This window comes from Haliotis rufescens, unplaced genomic scaffold (assembly GCF_023055435.1).
Source record: "Haliotis rufescens isolate VD_foot unplaced genomic scaffold, xgHalRufe1.0.p SCAF_15, whole genome shotgun sequence".
NCBI lineage: Eukaryota > Metazoa > Mollusca > Gastropoda > Lepetellida > Haliotidae > Haliotis > Haliotis rufescens.
In genome coordinates, this window is record NW_025963835.1 from 5911432 (window position 1) to 5926774 (window position 15343).

Below are 15343 nucleotides of genomic sequence, written 5' to 3' on the forward strand. Positions count from 1 at the left end.
GCATCCGGAAACGATGCTCCGGAGGGACCTGAAGGCACCTTCTGTTACATATTTAGCATTCCTTCAAAACACTGTTTCCCATTCTTTATGCCGTGCCTACGTTATCGGAGAAATCTCCGCATGAATTATTATAGTCGCACGTTTTTCAACAGGAGGCGATGACGGGAGAACAATACTACAAATAAATTATTCACTCATGTAATAATTCTTTCTCCAAACATCAGAAGCGAACCGTCAGTGGTCCCCCACTTGATATATGCACCTAAAAACACAGAGCCACGACAAACCACAGGCAAAGCGTTCATTCTTACCAGTAACAATTACTGTAATTTCCAGAGGGTCAAAGATCAACACTTAATCAGACTTCAAAGGAACGAGAAAAATCAACCACAAACCAATGTAATACATATCCTGTGACATTTATTCAGTCAAGTCAGAAAAAATACTCTTTGCGCATTCGTCATCAATATACATTAATTAAATTACTGTAACAACAATAACAACATATTTAATATCCTATTGCACGCACTATTTCGCGCCATAGTCTTCAGACTGTTGGCTCCAAGGGATCAAAGGTCGTTAATTTGGACCAAAGACGGATAATGAGAACTCGGCGGTCTATTTTGCACACCCGTAATCTAAAGCACCAATTTTCAGTACATCTAGCGCCCGCGCTTGAATCGGAAGTTGACAGACCACGTGACCCACGGAACCGGAAAGGCCTATCTCCCTTGACTAGGAATACTGTGAAGAAACATCTGAAAAAACAAAAATGAGATTATAAGAAATTTTGTAAAAAATATATTATGATTATATTATCTGAAACATTTCATTGTCTTATATCCATGATTATTAATGATCTTACGTGATATGAATTCTGTAGCAGTGTTGAAAATAGTCATATAAATGTTGGTATACATACCTACTATTATTTTCGACGTCGCCGGTTTTGAACCTCCATCATTTAACATCGGTGTAGACTCGGACATCCAGTAAGGGATTTTTGGAGCAATTGACGCCATCGATAAACAAACACAGGGAGAATGTTCCACAGTTGCTGAACCACACACACAAGTACATTGAGCACTATGAACACAGCTTAACGTTAATCTCATGCTGAAAGGTGATCAGGGGAGAGGGAATGACCTCTCGTGAAATCTCGCACAGGAACGGGACTGATGACTGAGCCAGGTGAGGTGCTTCCGGCTGGAGAGAGACTTGGAGACGATGAATGGGTTGAGTTCGGACTTGAAGGACTTCTGCCTACCACTGGTGACGTCATGGGTGACAGACCGTATGGTTGAAATCTCGAGTTGGACGAGTGTGACGAGAATACGGGACCCATGTTTCCGGTCAGACCGGAAGAGAATGAGTAACGCTGAGCAAGCGCAAGTTGGGACATGGCAAGCTGCTGTGCGAAGAGCGGATGAGACGATGATGATGGCACTCCATACGCCGACGTTGACAGAAGCGGATTTCTCAGCTGCGCATGTGCGGCAGAGTTGAGGAAGATGGAACTGAGTGGATGATGGAATGCTGAACTGGTTGATGGATACAGAGAGGATGTATGGACGGGGAAAAATGGATTGTTCATGGATCGTTGACACACTGTAACATTTGGTGGGCTTTTAAGTTCTTTTACGGGGTTGTGCGTGTGTTTAGACTCGCTCGGCTTGAGCAGGCTAGCGACAGAATGGTCCTTGACATTTTCCTTCGTCTCTTCAATGAGTCTTTGTCTCTTTGGGGGACTTTCTTTCACAACACTGTCTTTTTCAGATTCACTGTCACTGACGTCACATTTGCTGACATCACTTGATCCGATGTCGCTTGACGTGTCCTGCTCTCTGTTTCGTGTGTCCGCTAGTCTATCATCTTCAATCTCCTCTCGCTTCTCGCTCACGAGGCTGTCCTCGACTTCCGACACACTCTTGCTGGTCGAGAGGTCGTCAGCATCATCAACGCAGATCTCGTCATCATCGTCGGTGTGGCTTCCTTCTAGTGAGGACGTTTCATGCTCTGACTTTGAGGAGCCCAGTGGCCTAAAAAATAAAGCACCAATCATTAAGTTATTTCCATATTAATTGTAAAATTAATTACATATCTAATAATATTTCACCATTTCGTCGATAAATAATAAGATTACAGTGCGTAAAAATTGGTGTTGTTTATTTTACGAGTGTTGATTTCAATACATACCGTTTAACCTTGCTACCGCCGCCATTTTCCCGGAAGCCTTTTGCAAAGGGATTGTGGTCAATCTTCAGCTTGGTGATCTGGAATGTCAAGTAGTAAATATGAGTCCTCGAGGTAGACTGGCGCCAGTCTGATTATCATCTAAGCTCACCCTTCAAAGAGGCCAGCGTTAACACCTTACAGATCTCATAATATTTCCTCTCATGTTCAAATACCCCGAGGCGTTCTCCCTACATATTATATGAGCGTTTTGACACGGATAAATATGCTAGTAAGTAATCATACTGATAGGTTTAAGTAACAAAATTAACACCAATATCTCTTTAAAAATGGAGTGTAATTGATTGTTCGATGAAAGAAGAATCAGCTTTGTTGGAGGATATGTTGCTTGTTAATGTTTTTATATTAAATTTTATTTAATAATTTAATATAAAATACAGTTTGTTATATAACTGAATAATGTATGTATCCCTTTTCTTTTACCTTTTCATTTTGATAGGCAGTCACGGCTATAAACTGAGTTTCTGGGAACACAAACGTCTTGCTTGAGCTGTATGGCAGTCGAAGCAGATCGCTGGCACGGACAAGATGGAAACGAGGCTGGTACTTGTGCATCGAGTTGAGAATTGTCTGAAATAATAAAATATTCATCTGATTAGGCAATTGGACAAGTACTGGCGGTGTTAATCCGGTGCGGAGCTTCAATCAATACCCACATCGCGTCTCAGTTGATCCGCACGCTTCCCATTATAGAGCATTGGAAGGTGTCAAGTAAGGGCATAGATATAGCATTTATCGATCGTCCATACTGGCCTGTTAACACTCATATATACAGGAACACAGGGATTGGTCGCCTATGGCATTGAAGACCTGCGTTATTTTGTTATCGACTGTTGTCAATATCATGTCGATTTCATTTTACTGTGTGTTATTAATACAAGAAATGGTTGATTTCATGTCGATTGTCGATTTCAATATTGACTGTAAAACAGTTGTCAGTATCGTGTCGATTTCATCTTACTGTCTCGATTCATAGTGTTATTACAGTGTCAATGTTAAATAAAACAAATTGTCGATTTCATGTCACTGTGGCCTTACTACACATATGGAAAATATTTCCTTGGCAAATAGTCGGAGTATTTTGGTGTATTTCGCTGAAGGGCTTTGCTCTTTTTGAAATCTCACACGACAAATGCCATTATAAACAGAGACAGCTATCGAGACATCAGCTTGTTCATTTCAAAGTGTTATGTGTACATTTCACTTCGCGCTCAGTGTATATCGGTATTCGAGGAAGCTTGGGGATGATATACTGCATCTAAGGAAACATCTATTGCCTGATACAAGCTGTTATTTCCGTCAAAATGCTCTTAGTTCTAAGAAGGCTACGAGGACCGCTTACGACCGCGTCTACGCGTCGCCACAATGAGCGATATAGGTTGAATATGAGGGCGAAAAAGTTCCGCTCTATCCTTGTTATCTATCAACAGCGGCAGAAAGCAAGAACGATATATATCTGTAATCTACATCTTCTACCCTTGCCTACACGTGTAGACAACGTGACAATGTATACAATAATTATTCACAAATAAACATGTTGAGAGAGACCGTGTGAAAGTGCGTTGTGGGACCCTGTAGCTTGGCGAGAAAATTAATTAAGTCGCGTTGTGCTAAATGCCCGTTGGATATATACAATGACAGATTGTTTTGTTTATAGTGTCAATGTTTTCACGGTTTGTGATCGAAAACTATGACTCTAGCAACCCGTTTACATTCCCTGATGCAATGACTGTAACAAGAACGTACACCTTTTGTCTTCGAGTGCAAGCGCATGTCAACGAGTTCGTTGATGTATCCCTTTATCTAATGTACATTGCACGAACTGCCCCCTCACTCCAGCCAGGCAATATCAATCTATGACAGGCGAAATAGACAATCGCATGTATTTTTACACACGACTGAGCAAAGGGTCAAAGCATCTTCTATGCCGACACTACTCGCCCAATGAATGTAGAACTGTACTACTTACAGTAATATGTAACATTTATGTCTAATCAATGAGGCACTCCCTCAGGGTATATTAATCATTGCCAGACACTATATCACGGCGTACGTTTCGGTGTACATTTCACCTACGATGAAATCGACAACTTTTAATCTGAAATCGACAAGTTATCATACGAAATCGACAACTTATCATACTAAATTAACAAATTGATGTGTTATTACATGAAATTAGTAATTTAGATAATTGCAATATCATTTGGACAAATGTTCCTGCAGTTCTGCTATATATAAAGTGCCAATCATGACGTCACCACTTTTTAGAGCGTTAATTGTCATGGCACTTTTCGGCGAACGATGTAATGTAAGTTACAAAGACAAATTAATATCAAATAATTACGGCTTATTGACAAGCCAAGTCATGTTCAACGATGCATGGCAGAATACAAAGGGATCTTCCCAGACTCTCGTACTAAGTGACTTGACCGATGATTTGCTGTTCTAAACCCTGCCTCTGTCATTATGAAGCTAACAGCTAGTTTGTTAGTAGTCATTGACGTGGGTTATCGAAAGTCTTTTAACACGTTAACTAACTCCGAATGAAGATATTTGATCATGTTTCCAAAGTGTAATGCCACGCAATACTGATTAAAAACAATAACGGGGTTTCCAAATAGCTTTGTCTAAACAAAGTGCACTTAATATTTAATATCATTCGTTGTATCTCGATGATCAGATTTTTTTCTATGGCGATTGATTCAGTTTGTGTATTAACTGTCGTTATTAAAATTAAAAATAATTATTAATCCAAAGATCACTTACAAATCCGTGTTTGTCCGAAATGTTGTTTGTGAGCTTCAGCTTGTGGAAGGATATCGCCTTCTGCATCCACTGTTCCCCGGTGCTGGGGGAGTCGGGGTGGATGTACATCCTCTTGGGCATCTCGGGGTCAGCTTTGCCGGCCACTGTCCATTTACCGTTGTGGAATTTGTAGCGGCAGTCGTCGACGGGAACGACATCCATCAGCAGTATGTATTTGGATTTTTTGTCCAAGCCAGACAATTTCACGCGAAATCCAGGAAACAAGCGCCTGAAATTTGAATAAAATAGGTTTAGTTTCAAAATTTAAAAATATAAAGGTTTGCAATAAATATTATTCGCTTTGGAAGTAAATATATATACATTTCTGTCGATTTGTATTTCCATTCTCTCCTTATTTATCGCCTTTGCTTCTTATCAAATTCCCAAAGCTGCGTCTATATCTACGGTTTCTCCGCACGACTGGATAATATCTCATTAGAAGTTATATCAATAATCTACATTAACAACAAGGCAAAAGTCCCCTGTTAACTGATTCGTTTAGATGACAAGCACAATTAGTTGTCTACAAAATTACAAAGATAGTAGCCACACTCGTCGCATGGGACTTGAAACATTATAGGTACACCATCCATTTGGCTGGCGCTATAGGCCTGATAAATTTCAATGTTTCGCTGATGAGCTTGATAAGCGGTTTGTATCGAGAAAGGACCTTTAATATTCTCCCTAATCGCCCAAACCAGATAGGGCAGTGAGCGTCCCGACAAGCTCCATTCTTTATCACAACTTCCCGACTTTGTGACGCGCTCATGTCGCGAACTTGCAATGCTCGTTTCACAACATAAACTCTACGGCGATTTTGTCCGACTGCTCGGACCTTCGTTCGCTTCATTGAAAAAGATGGTGTTGATATAATACAGCCTGCTGTGAATTCGCAGCTCCTTTGGCGGAAAACACGGCGATGTTACATGGAAACTACGCCAGATTTAGCAAGATATCTATTCGCCAGGCGCCACACTTTATGGGACTCGCCACTTTATTAGTTAGCTGTCTCAATGTCGGGTTGTTTTGTGCAAAGAGGAATACTCTGAAAGATTTATTCGAAGATTTCCTTTCTCAAGAACTACCACCCACAATGCGAGATTATGATTTAAAGTTTACACTTGCAGGCTAATGTTTATCGAGCTTTTTTAAAAAAAAATAGAAATGGTGTTTACATCACAGTCTTTGTTATTATATGGGAAATAGTAAAATAGGAAATGTTTTCTTCTATTTCTTATGAATGTATATGAATACTAAGTTAAACAATACTAATTAATTTATATTCTGAAAATCATACTCTATCTATATCTATATAAATAAGTCTTGTTTATCAGAAGTCAAGTAAACAATGTCATAAACGCAGATTTGGTTCGTTATATTTAAGACTGAATGACATTTTAAAACTGATCAACAATAAATTCAGCTCCAACAAAGGTATATTCTTTTATAAATTGCCTTTCAAACGTAACGTGTATCATAATTACCCTGCGATAATCACCAATACAACTAAATTATGTACAATAAAATAAATCTAGCGGTTGCAATGTTAATAACACTTTTTTCACAAAACATACACAATATACACACGCCACGAGTGACTCACTTTGACATTCGGCGTATGTATATTTCGCAGTCACATTTCGTAAACATGTTCACAGTTACAACATACGGGACACCTACCTTCCCGATTTGGTAATAACCATTTCCGTGCCGTATTTGTGAAACTGTTCCCAGAGATCCATAGCTTCCAACTCGACGTTAGGATCATCCTGTACGTCGACATCCTGAACGGCTTCCATTCCTCGCAGTGATCGGTACGGATCATGATGAGAGAGAAGATCGGCAGGATTCATCCCCGACCGTCCGAACTGCTTGCCTAGCATCGATGCAGCGAGTCCAGGGTGGGGCAGAGACATATGGGGGGAGAGGTACTGTGGCTGGTGAAGCATGGAGCTAACACCGTACTCCACAGGTCGATGCATGAGGAAAGGATTGTATGCCATGTTGGTACTCTCCGGTCGTGTTTGAACCAACATGTGCTGTGCTGCGCTAGAGAGCGAGAGAGCAACTGAATGTTGAAAGCTAGAGCGTAGCCGCTATATATCCAGCCTGTCAAAGCCGACGCCACAAGGGTTCATTACTGTCGCCATCGTATGAACAGCCCTCCACACGCTAATCTCATCACGCATTGATTGGCTTAGGCGCTGCGCCTGACCAATGAGAGCGCGAGGGGGCGTGGTCTTTTCCGGGCGTGATGGACAGGCTAGACTGTCTGTCTGCGATCTCCGAGTTCTTTATCAAGCCTGACAGTATGTCAACACTTGGGTTTGACACTCCTTCAGCGCGTCTCGTAGTAATGTATTAATTAACCCATCGACAATATGGCTTATCGGCCCCAGTACTCGAAGTCCCGATAGATAGAGAAAGATTTTGGCGAGACATTTTTAAACAAAGCATTCACTCACAAACGTATGGATTTTTTTCAAGCTTGTTTTATCTGGAGCTGTTTGAAGACTATCAAGCCCAGCCCCCCACAACTTGATTGACATTTTTATGTAGAGCTATCGACTCTGACGACAAGCATAGCGCTGTTTACATTTGGGTTTAATCCCCTTGAAGCAGAGCGGGTTGGGATATCTTACGACATTTAAACAGTCGCAGGTTTTATTAAGACTTTAGTGCTGGACAGTCCTAACAAGGGCAACGGGAAAAATGTATAATATTGCGACTTCTACTGGATATACGGCGCTTCATAAAAGGTTGCCCATGTCGCGTGCATTTGTGAGGGGCTACGGCGCCAGTCTGTAAAATATGGCTACTCATAAATAATCAGCTAGCGCCGGGCCCCAGATGTGTATATTTCATCAACGTAGAACAGAGCCTATACAACCTATGAGTGACTCTTTTTAATTCACAAATGACTGAAATCGAGATATGTGTATTGCATGTTAACAGCAAACGGCTTTATTGTCACAAGTCGTAGTTAAAATGATTTTTTTTTTAAAATTATATGACACTAGGTTTTTCAACATTTTCGGTATGTGATGTTTCGGTGGTCTTGTGAATCGGATGTAAATTTTACTCTCGTTCAGACTGTGTGATTTCAACTATCAGACATGTTGCGAGAGGTTTCAGCCACTGTGGCGTCAGTTTGAGAGTTCAATAAAAAGGATTGCTGAGCGATTTCGTCTCACACATATATTACGGCTTACAAATGAGATAAGTAATTAGCGGCTGTGTCACGGTTCGGCAAGGATTTTCTTTTGTCACGGCACTAATCGCTGTTGATCATTTCAACATTCGCCTAATTAGTACTTTATGGCTAAAACACCAAAGGTGTGACTTTTCTTTATAAGTTTCAAAACCATGAATAGTCGGGTGCTTGCTCTCAATCTATCTGGCGCCGGGCTGAGCCGGCCGAATGAGCAATTTGTTCGATGTCCGTTCAGGTGGGAAACAAGCTATTCTCTCCCCTATTTGTTTTTATACCTATGTCGCCACTGAGGTCCCTACAGACCCTAAGCCCTTAATAGCAGGCTTGATAATGCCAGTTATATACACTGCTCGCCCGTTAGGAGCGAGAAAGTTGCGGATTTAGACCCCAAAGCCTCGAATAATAACCCCACAGATGAGAAGAAACGATTGAAAGGTGTATGAAAGACGTGTTTTGTTCACTAAATTCTCATTCAACACCTTTAACAAAACGAAAGTTTTTCGTTGTTGTTTCTCAGTTTTTCATTCCATCTGCGGTGAAACTGTGTATACCAATAGTTTCATTAATTTCATTATTCCATTTACGTCAACGTTACCACTGTACGATTATGTGCAATTATAGATATTAGTGTTATTTTATGTTCGTTAGTTAAATGACTTGACACGTCAGTCAGCTTTTTACACTTTTAACGAAACATTACATGCAGTGCATATTAATAAAATGTACTACCACCATTTTCTTTGGTATGTGGCGGAGTTCGATGATAGAGTACATATTTACTCCAGAAAGATATTTTAATATAGTTCCAATTGTTGTGAAAATGATGTCATAAAATTAATCAAAATCCTCTAATTTCGTAATGAATTTGGGAGAGCACACGTTTGGTGAACAGCCGTTGTCACTAATGACACTAGACTTTCATTAATCGCACGAGACAATAGCATAATGAGTCATTGCCTCAAGTCCTGCATTGACTGTAAGGGATTTCATCCATTGTCGTAAACATGTCAGTTTCCTTACTGTCAATCAACAGCACATCCTATCAATGTGCAAAGCTATTGACAATTCACTGTTTCAAATGCACAGTGACATTAAGGACGAAATTAACCATTTGCAACTTGATTATACAGTAACATTGACAATACATTTACTCCTGCTATATACTAAAGTCACCAGATATACATTACTAGTATTGACATCTCTCAACATCTTTCAACCCGGATAACATAATCAGTGTTTGACTATGAGAACCAACTGTTTTGGAAATGATATTAAGTTATATCTATTTAACATGTCATTTAAAACAGGATTTTTACTAAAATTAGGTATTTGTGGCTTAAATTTCGTTTCGAAAACGAATGTTTTCGATCTCGAACTGAACTGATTTGCACCCGATTAACATCGCTGGGTATTGTTAGAGTAGCTCAGACTACCAGTTGCTGGACGCATTTCTAAAAAAACATAAGTCACAAAAATCCTTCAAATCATCTCTTTTTTAAAAAAAAAAATATATATATTGCAATTATTCTTTAATTCCTGTTGCAACAACCCACGTTCCAAAACCGTTACTGCAACGTTATTTTAAAGCCAATGCAAAATACATACATTGAAGTCTTTGGTAGGTATTTGGAGTTTGGAAGACTATGAGCCTTTAATGGATAGCTTAAAGCCTTACTCTTTTATTATTTAAAACGACATTTCAGGGCTGCATCATCACTGACTGATCTGCCTGTCTTCAAAAGAACTATTTGTGAAACGTGTAGGCTTTTATGTTTTTACTCAGTAAAGTAAAATTGTAGCAATTATTTTAAAGAAATGTAAGTAATATCAGTTTAATTATATGTAATGTTTGAAACAAAAAAGTAAATTTGGATTTTTATGTGCTTACTAAATTATTGGTTTTAACTGTTTCGAATGTGCTTCGTATTTAATCAGTAAGCGGGCTCTAACTGAGTAATCTACACGACTACACATTTCTTTTCGAGGCGGGCGAATTACTCTAACAACATCAGGTTTAAACTGGCGCCTTCTCCCTTGATATTAGCATACCGTCTCGGTGAACTCGCACAATCAGTCTATCACATTTATCGCCTGTTTGATAGAATTGTTTTGACAGCAAGGGTAACTGATTGACTAATTTTCACTTCAGTCGATTTTATTGTGTGTTTTTCTTGCAATCGACATTGTTTCTCGAGCAAACTTCAAAGCCCCGCGCCACTCCGTCGCGCAATGTATCTGGGTTTGTTTGTTTTTGACAATAGGTCGTAAATTACAGATTAGGGAGAAAATGCTAATTTGGCTAATTTCACAACCCCCACTGAAAACTACTCACGATCACGAACCTGAATGTTTTCACTTGATAGATCTTGTCTATATCTTTTCTTTGTCAATCAAGCCAAGCGTTGTCATTGACTCCTCGTTGACGTGTATTTGTCAACAAGATAGACAACGAGTAGGGATTATTTCGGTGAATCTTCAGTCGTAATTGGATTCGCAATAACCACCTAATTATGCTATTTGAGAATTTTGTGGTCCTAAGAACAGATAAGGTAATTACGATATTTTTTTTAATTTGCCAAAAAACCGACAGGCGCTATTAATCAGTATTTTGTCAGTGAGCAGACTTGACATGTTGCTAGAGTTGCTATGCAACTGTTAGTGTGATATTTATTTCAGAGGCGGCGTGAGATACACACTTTATTTTTAACACCTAAGTGAGAATATATGAGTCATGTTTGAAATTTATCGAAATCACATTTTGGAAATATAGATTTCAATCTAAATATTGAAAAATCAATTGACACCCGATATGCCCTGTGATAATTTATAGTAGGACCCGTCCATCTATCCCTCTTCATGTACAGATGTCCAATCAACAACGTGTACATTTGTGAAAAGAATCATGTTTTAGAAAGAAATGTACATTCAGTTTCTCTCTGATCATTTAATATCTGCTGGTTCATGTAATATTTTTATTCTAGAAGGTAATATACTCTTTATAAAATAAATAAAATAATTTGAACTATTATGTGAGTTTGGGTCAATAGCTTTGGTTTATGACTTTAGATATACACACAAAATAGGTGAATAGATTGATACATCTGATTAATTTCGTTTCCCTACCAAAAGCCACATGTCCAGACATTAGCAAGTACCAGGTACCCTAGCACTGTTTACGAGCCCAGTATCTCCCGAATCACTGCATTGCATAAAGCTACCGGTTATTTGCCAGGTAACAGTGCCTTGTAACAGCACGGGCGGTTAATCAGCGAGCTCCCTGCTGTGGGCGAGGTATCTCGCCACACGACAAAAGAAAGGGGTACAGAAGAGAGTCATTACAACCATGTTTAGCAGACATGCAGGTGGGGTCGGATTTAAGACCCTAGGGGTCCACTGTGAAGGAGGGGAGGTTTTGCGGCATACGTTCTGAAATTTGATAGGGATTAACCTTAAAACCTAGGCAATGAGGGTTGGGGAGTCGGCATTAGAGCATGTGAACCGATTAACTTTAGTCATTTACAGAAAGATTGTTATATGGTCCATCCAAATACTTAATTTGATATAATGTGAACATCCATAAATGTCTTATGAATGAATGTAAGTTCATGATAAAGTCAGAGAAAACACAACTTCTGGTTTATTGTTGTTGTCGATAAAGTAGTATGTTTTCTTACTTACTGCCAACTTCTAGAATGCCAATCAAACAGTTAATAAAGTCACAGGAAAAATAGTTACAGAAAATAATAATTTGTCTCACATTTTAAAACAACAATTTGTGTAAGACTATCACACATTTTGAGAGAGTATTAACTAGAGGGAGATAATTAATCTTAAGGTTAATATGGGGATATGTCATTTTAACAAGATTAAAAGATTTGATGCCATTGTCAAAATTAAGTACAATTCTACCAAATGCGATTCTCTGAAGAATGTACAGGTACATACATATTAACAGCCATCTTGAATTACATATGTGTATATATGTATTTATTATAATAATCTCTTTACCCGCGTGAGTGATTTATGTTGAATAAACTGACTGATTGGTAAAAAAAATATAACACTGAATGCACGGGAAATTAAACTTACCTTTTCAATAAAGCGTGGAATAGGATTTCGTTTTAATGTATTTTCACGATATTATACCAAAAAAGAGAAGTATCAGACATTTCTGAAAAAAGATCCTGCTTATGTCCATAGACACAAATGCATCTGTAGATTCTAAAATGCCACTCAGAGAAGATACACATTACCATTTAAGAATCAATTGACTGCTAACCATGAAATATACAAGCGATATCAATTTCGGCAAACGATAACGTGCAGTCTCGCAGCTTCTTTCTTTGAAATATACACCGCAACTTTAATGTACATAACAGAAAAGGTCACGCAAGATGAGATATTTGTAAGACGGGCAGTGTATCAATAACAAAGTGAAACTTCTAAATGCCTCTCAAAGAAACAGTGAAATGAAATTAACCACTTGCCCTGTCAGTGTTTCTTTGCGTAACAGTTTATTTGATGTACAGTCATCTAATGCAACGTCGCATGGGGTCGCAACAGCGGAACAGCGCTATCAAACTCAGAGTAAACTTTAAGGGCCGTAAAATCGCGGGGACCCCTACGTCTGGATTGAGGGGGAGCTTTCGTAACGTTGGGGCAAGAAAGGGGGGGATTACGAACACCATGGGGTGGCGATCATTATTTTGGAATCGTTTACTGAGGTCATTGAGCTAATGCAGCTGGGAATCGGTATATTCTGCTGTTAATCTCTCTGCAAATCTTCACAATTTGATGATGATATTTTTCTGACACGAAGAACAGAAATGACATGTTTATATCGGGGCGGTTAAGAAAAATATGTTTTAGCGTTGAGGTGTGAATTTAAGAAGGATTAATCGGTCATTAAGTGTTTTGAAATTGATTTAATTTGAATTAGGACGTGTGGTCAATTAGTGCCAAGGATTGAAATGTATTGAAATCAACATGGTTTTGTCACGCAATATCTCTAGTAGATATTGCAATGCATTACATGTGTCGTTACATTGTTATGAAATACTGATAACCTAAGACGTATAATCTACACATGCTTGGTAAAAGCTCACGCCAACATAATACTGGAATTTTTATATTGATCGTTTCATGAAATATATTTTGAATCAAAATCAAGTTACATCTTTACATATGGTAGAGAAACGTATTCGAAAACATGTTATAAGTAAAAAAACCATTAATTTCCTTTATCGCATAGCATTTTTATAAATATTTTATGTGTTTGATTAAAATTACCTTTGTATCATGTATTATAGAAATAACTGTGCATCGTTTCGCGTATCTCCAACATCACGTGTCTCTGTATGGCTGCAACACTGCCGATGACACCTGATGTTTGTTGCAATGTTGCAATATCAAACGAAGGCCGCGCATTCAGGAAAACCCGCGAGTACGTATAGGACACCGGACAGTGTATATCGATTTATAAAGGTTCCGAGGCAAGTTTAGAGTTATTATTGGACAAGAATTATACATTGCAAAACCCTCGTGTTCGTGTTTTTTTCGTTTCCATACCAGACATGGGAATGGACCCTTCTTAATAACCAACCAAAGAGGAATGGGTGGTGACATGACTCATTATATACCAATACCCCGTTGCTCATGTTGTCAACCACTGGTTTAAGCGGACCCAGACTCGATTCTTTACAGACCGTCGTGATATATCTGGAATATTGCTGACTCAACATTTTAAACTGACACGTACAGGTGTGATAATTGTTGCTATATAGAAAAAAACAAAAAAACAACAATATTTATCTCCCAGTGTCAATGTACTTCTATGAAAAAACAACTTGTCCAAACTCGATTGTTTTCATGTTGCGATGTAAACAACATCAATACAACTTTCGGTGCTGTTTTGATGTTGTGGAATGATATTGATAATATTATTTTTTGTATATGCTCAAATCTATTACAGTGAGAAAGGGGAAGTGGGGCTGCATCATTGATCCTGTAAATGTTCGAATGCATTGAAAGAAATATGTGAAAATTCATATATACACATCTGGGTTTCAACCCCATAGCAAATGGAACGTTGATTATAGTAAATTTACCTGCTATTGTACACATATATGGGAAATATTAACAATCAGTATAAGTGCTTTATTTTTCCCCGAGAAACCTAATACATATACAGTCCGAGTGAGAAGTTAAGGTGTCATCTTGGGATGACAAAACGACCTACTAAAACAAATAATGACACAGGTGTTCGCAAAAATGATAATTGTACACCAATCACGGAGACGTTTCCCAAAGTAACACATCACCATGAGACATGGATACATGATATAATTTACTCGCTAAACAAAATCTTATTAAAGAAGAATAAACATCACGCAGCCAACTGGCGAACGCTGAAATTTCGTCGGGACTTTGGAGATAAGAAAACAAAGCCTCGGCAAGTCTAGATAAGCTCGCCACGCGAGGTCTGATTGAAGCACTTGAATGTCAAGCACTGTGTGCCTCGCTGAAGTGCTCGTCTAGTATCCCTAGTCTAAATATCTCAATGAGAGCAAGGCGGCGCTGATGCTGTGTGTTAACAACGGGGTAAACCTAGAGACGAGCGGAATGTGGGCCTCCGCAGGGGGATGTGTTTTCCCTGTGTGATTTGCAGTTAAGACTCACACTAGGTCTTGTCATAGGAACACTGGTACGAATCTATACACATATGAACAGGTTTATATTTATTTTGAAGTAGCTGCGAAATTAGTTTGATAGCTGGGACCTCTTAAACTAGACTTGAATAATTTGTTTAATTAAATCGCTTTGTCGCTGTGATATGAAAAAGGAACCTTGATATAAGTTCGAAGGAAATGAGACCTTACGTTGATCCCTATACATTCTGAATTTTGAATTTTCTGATATTTTTAAAATAGTTATGCCTCACACATTCGACAGTATGCTGTTTAGTCTCTGTGATAGATCAATGTACATGAAGTAATACAAATATGAATTATTGTTTTAGCTCGACGTAGCTGCTTATTGTGCATGAAAACTTCAAACAAGACTTGCTTATTT

General features: G+C 38.7%; 1 protein-coding gene across 2 annotated transcripts; it reads right to left on the reverse strand.

Moving 5' to 3' along the window:
• Positions 1–403: 403 nt before the first annotated feature.
• Positions 404–7170, reverse strand: LOC124135002 (T-box transcription factor TBX2-like). 2 transcript variants are annotated; one of them, XM_046500155.2, is made up of 6 exons: positions 6739–7170; positions 5020–5287; positions 2677–2823; positions 2197–2273; positions 927–2039; positions 404–758 (listed from the first exon to the last, which is right to left on the reverse strand). In XM_046500155.2, exons 1-5 carry the CDS (start codon positions 7092–7094, stop codon positions 1112–1114), a joined length of 1776 nt encoding a protein of 591 aa, XP_046356111.1. In that variant the 5' UTR covers positions 7095–7170; the 3' UTR covers positions 404–758; positions 927–1111. The 2 variants fall into 2 exon arrangements, with proteins under 2 accessions (XP_046356111.1, XP_046356110.1); XM_046500154.2 differs by having other exon boundaries at positions 923–2039.
• Between the last annotated feature and the right edge of the window lie 8173 nt (positions 7171–15343).